The 5,386-nt window shown below is 46.0% G+C and overlaps 1 protein-coding gene across 1 annotated transcript in view; it reads right to left on the reverse strand.

Annotated features, from left to right (window-relative positions):
* Positions 1-321: 321 nt before the first annotated feature.
* LOC119424088 (2-aminoethanethiol dioxygenase) overlaps positions 322-5,386 on the reverse strand; it is a 72,680-nt gene continuing 67,615 nt past the window's right edge. Inside the window, exon 2 of the mRNA XM_037691558.1 lies at positions 322-1,344. Coding sequence (XP_037547486.1) covers positions 904-1,344 — 441 coding nt within the window. The 3' untranslated portion in view covers positions 322-903. The remainder of the gene's footprint in view (positions 1,345-5,386) is intronic.

Raw genomic sequence — 5,386 nt, forward strand, 5'->3', positions numbered from 1 at the left:
TAGACTGGAGTTGGAAAGGTGTTCAGAAGGGTATACCTGTTGGTCTTCAGGCAACAGCTGTCCCTTTCATAAAGCGCTTCAAGTCCTTCTGGGATCAATGTGACTAATGAAAGGCCTGAGGCAGCACAGAGGGTTCCAGTCAACCTGCTGCTGTTACGCTTCTGAGCCACCAGGCGAAGTAGTGAGAGCTGTAAGGTTGATGCATGAGAGCGAGCCGCCACGGCGTGCACAGTTCACACAGGGCTGACAGACGAGACGTGCAATCAAACGCAAGATGTCCGACACACGTTTCTGTGTAGTTCTCCACACCAACACCCCCGAGTTACACTCCATGGTTTGTTCATTTCCAACACCTCCCACTGTGGTGAGACTTGGCCAGCTCAGTTAGTGATGCATGAACAGCTAGGCTGCGTACAGAGGGCTGTCCTGCTTGTTCTGTGAAAGGGTAAAGACTTTCCTCAGGTAAATACTTGGTATCCCTCTGGAAGAAAACTCTGCCTCGTCACCCACCGGTACAGGAGCTACCACTCGTTGTCATGTATTAAAGATGGACTTCATAAAAGATCCCAGAAGCTGAAGCTCATCCAGGAACATAGGAGTCTCTATAGGATGGTCCCAGTACAAGTGCCTCCCCCCATGAACAAACAGCACATTTACATGATTAAAAACGGATCATTTTCCCAGACGCTCACTCTTGTTGATTCATGGAGTTCTTTCCTTGCTGTGGGTGAGTAGGTGGGACCTTAAGCCCCACCATCCTAGTACGCTGACACTGGTCTCAGAAATACAACCTGGCAACCCGAGCTTCATAAAATGAGTCCTGCTGTCTGCAATTCACTGTTAAACGCTGAAAGAAGGCAGGGAGATTCAGTGGAGAATTATAATACATGTCCATGACGTCGCTCAGACATCGACTGCAGGGCCTGCGTAGGGCTCCCCACCGCACCAGAAATCCTCTGGCTGAGGGATTTCAAGGAGCCACGCCTCGTTTTCTTTCTCTTTCTGTTCCTCTTGGTTGGATGCTGTACCTGTTCCTTCTGCTGCCACCCTTTGCAGAACTTTGTAATAGTGACAGTCCCGCCCGTCATCTGGATTATAAGGAGGTGCCAGAATGTCCAGGAACGCAGCGGGGCCGTCCACTGCATCGATCTGATGGAGGTTGTCCCGCGCAGGAGTGAGGAGGCACGGCCCGCTGTTCTCCGAGTACTCCACAACTAAGCGGCGCTCGGCGCGCCACACGAAGGTCGCCTGCCAGGGAGTCATGGGAGGGTCGCAGTGCGGGGGCACAGGAAGACTGTTCTCCAGCTTGTCAAAAGACTGGACATTGACCTTTCCATAAAGAACCTGGACAAAAAGATACAAAGGTGACAAAGAGACAAAACGACTGCAGAAACTATTTACTGCATTAGATCCGTTGTTTAAGATCTGTGATTTGATAAGTAGCTGTAATTAAAGACATAACACTTCTTAAAGGGATGAATACTGTCCGTTACATTTCATGTCAAAGCTGCAAACTAAGATCAACCATTTTGGTCACATTTACCAATGAACTTTGAGTTCAACATAGCACGATGACACTCAGAGCATGTGTTGGGGATGACTCTCAGCTACTACCACATCCAACTGTAGCTCAGTGTAGGCAACCTTACTGAGCTCTGGTCATTTTTGTGTTGCCTGATGTCAGTAAGCTGCAGCAGCTGTCTTGAATGGGTCTGACTCCAGAACTGAATGAGTTTAGAGAGGGGTCTGGCCCGTCACTGGTCTCTAAAGTCTGACCTGCTGATTCTGATTTAGTTTTATAATCAACACTGTCAGGCGTTACAACGTCACAGCGAACCTTCAGTTCTCCATCTCATTTTATTGACCAACAGACCCTAGAACAAGACAAACTGGTTTTAACTGGTCATGAGGTAGAGCTCTGAAATATAAATGAAGTTCAGGCTGTTGTTGGTAAAACTAAAAAACCAGTCACGTTAGTTTCTCATGTATCGGCCGAGCGCCGATCACCCAAATGAAGGAAGCGGGGGCTAATAATCTGCGCACCCCTAGTTTAGATGCAACAGCACACACGTCCGACTCTCTGAAAGTTCAGTTGAAATGCATTGAATGCTTCTTGAGACCTAACAAAGTTGAGTCAGGTCCTCCGGATGGATTAAAATGAAAAGCATTTGAATCCAACAAATCTTCAGTGTGAGGAGCTGCAACAGGCTCAGGTCTATAAACAGCACCTTGTCATGGATCAACCAGGTTGTTGTTGTTGACCTCCAGAACCAGCTGCTCATGACGGAGGACCAGCAGTCTAACAACTGCTCATTAGTGTCCTGGTGGACGCTTGCTGTTCACAAAGACCACCACCTTTGCTGGCCTCCCTCCAGCCTGAGCTGGAGCCCCCCCACACACACTCCACATGCATGTCTTATGTCACCTGTATGTTGTATTTTTGTGCTGAGGGGTTCGGGACAGTGTGATTTTATTGTTTTACCTCCTCGTGTTTCTCTTTCCCTCATCCAAGGAAAAGGGCAGCGCCTCCCATGACGGCTGCAGCCTCAGACACCCGTCTACCCAAGTTTGTCTTTTTGTGTCTTTGGATGGGCTGAACTGAAATGTAACTTTGTTGTGCTTCTGTGCAATGACAATAACAGCATTCTGATTCTGAACAACAACACTGTAAGGGCGGGACAGGTGAACACGGAGGCCTCCACCCGTTTACTGATGATGTTCTTTAGTTTCCTCGATGATCCCAGCCCTTCAGTCTTACATCGGGGAAACTAAACAGCCACTGGCCAAAAGGATGGCCCAGCAGAGAAGATCAACATCATCAGGCCAGGACTCTGAGGTCTACACTCATCTCCAGGCCAGCGGTCACTCTTTCAGGGATGAAGATGTGCACATCCTGGACAGAGAGGAACGATGGTTTGAGAGAGGAGTAAAGGAGGCCATCTTTGTGAAAAGAAACCGTCCATCATTAAACAGGGGTGGAGCCTCCGGGTTCAACTGTCCCCCTCTTACAATGCTGTGATTGCTAGTATCGCTCAGCCCTCTGTGAACAGTAAACAGCCATCAGGTGCTAATGATCCATTGTTAGGCGTGATCCACTCTGAGAAGGTGATATTTATAAAACTGAGTTTGTTGCAGCTCTTCAGACTGAAGAAGTCTTTTGGATAAAAGACAAAACGTTTCAACAAATTTAAAATTTTTAGAATCCGTCCAGAGGATGTGACGCATCTTTGTTAGATTTTCCTACGTGGATTATTGAGCAGCAGCAGGATAAAGGAAAGTTAGAGTGAAACAACCTTTCAGTTCAGAGTCTGGAGTTTCCTTCAGACTCCACGACTCTGAACTGTCTGTCCAGGCAGGAAGGCAAACAGCAGGAGATGAGCCATCGTACGTCCTGACATCACAATCTTAAATGACATTATGGCATCGTGTTCGACACACTCCCACAGCTGTGTCTTCTAACGTCAGGCGCTTCCTAATCCCAGATTTTAACATCACAAGCTCACGGTTTTAATTGCACGCTGTCAAAACGGAAGCGGAGGTCATCATCGTTTTGCCAGAGTCTGTGTCAGCATGTGTGTGTTCAGTTATCTGCATCGTTAGCAAAATATGTCATGAACTACTGGGCAAACGTTAACCCCTGTATCGTGTTTGGAGAAAAAACATCAGCCACAATGCACTTCTGTCTGTCTTCAGTTCTGCTACAGGTACCTTTAGTGCTCATGTCTGCTTTCAGTGCGTCCTGCTTCTTTCTGACAATTTAAGCTCCTTCTCACCCATTTGTTACAGCATTTTTAGCTAATTTCAGCAGTTTTCAATTCAAGTTGTTCTTGGTCATTTCTGCTACTTTCAGCTTGTTATGCTGATTTCAGCTTTTTCTGCTATTTCAACAACTTTTTAGCTGTTTTGTGCTAAATTGTGCTTTTTCAGCTAACGCCACATTTCTTTGAGCTCGCTTCAGCTCCTTACACTTCCTTCTAATAGTTTAAGCTTCTTTCTGCTTTTTCAGTTACCTTTTTTATTTCAGCTTTTTTTTTAGCTAATTTCCTTATTTTTGTGCTAATTTCTGCTTATTTAAACCTAATTCAACAAATATGTGTTCTTCTTTCTTCTGCTGACTTCCATTTCAGCTGTTTTTCAGCAAGTTCTTCAGCAAGATGGGGTAGATGCAGGACCTGAAAGTCCCAGGTTCGATACCCAGCCAGTCCCACGTCGTGGTGTCTCTGAGCAAGACACCCAATTCCTAATTGCTCCCTGGGCACTTCCACAGCTGTCCACTGCTCCACCTGGGTGCACCTCAGGTGCAGAGGGCTAATGCAGAGACTGATGTCATTATTGCATGGGAACATACGGTGATGACAACACACGGTGATGACAACACACGGTGATGACAACACACGGTGACGGCAACATACGGTGACGGCAACATACGGTGACGGCAACATACGGTGACGGCAACATACGGTGACGACAACATACGGTGACGACAACATACGGTGACGGCAACATACGGTGACGACAACATACGGTGATGACAACATACGGTGATGACAACATACGGTGATGACAACATACGGTGATGACAACATACGGTCATGGCAACATACGGTGACGACAACATACGGTGACGACAACATACGGTGACGACAACATACGGTAACGACAACATACGGTGACGACAACATACGGTGACGACAACATACGGTGATGACAACATACGGTGACGACAACACTCATCACTGTTAATAAAAAGCGTTCACACTACGGCTGCACCGACTGCAGTTTTCTGGCCGATCTCCGAGTTGTAAAAGATCTGACCTGCCGATTCAGGTTTTGCCCGATACCGATTTAGTTTCATAAGCGACACCGTCAGGTGTTATCAGGTCACAACACACCTTCAGTTTTCCAATATTATTTTATTGAAAAACGTGCCCTTGAACATTTTCTTAGAAACAATACAAAAGTGTTTAACTGGCCATGAGGTCGTGCTCTGAAATATAAATGAAGTTCAGACATTTGTTGTTAAACTAAAAAATATGGTAAAATTGGTTTCTCATGCAAGTATCAGCCAGTTTCTGATTTCCTAAAATTAGGGAACTCAGGGCGATTTATCGGTGCACCCCTAGTTCACACTGCATTTTTACAGGAAACACAGTTTCTCTCCTTTTAACATTGTTTTAGTTTTAAACTCTGGCATAAAATGTAGGCAATACTTCAGGGAATGCTGAACTTTATTTTTATCAGCAAAAATCGACTAGTTCCAGCTTCTGACTTGGACCAAGCTGTTTTAAACTTGGACCAAGCTGTTTTAAACTTGGATCAAGCCGTTTTAAACTTGGACCAAGCCGTTTTAAACGTGGACCAAGCCGTTTTAAACGTGGACCAAGCC

The sequence above is a fragment of the Nematolebias whitei genome, chromosome 17 (genome assembly GCF_014905685.2).
Source record: "Nematolebias whitei isolate Nwh7 chromosome 17, NemWhi1, whole genome shotgun sequence".
NCBI classification, from domain to species: domain Eukaryota; kingdom Metazoa; phylum Chordata; class Actinopteri; order Cyprinodontiformes; family Rivulidae; genus Nematolebias; species Nematolebias whitei.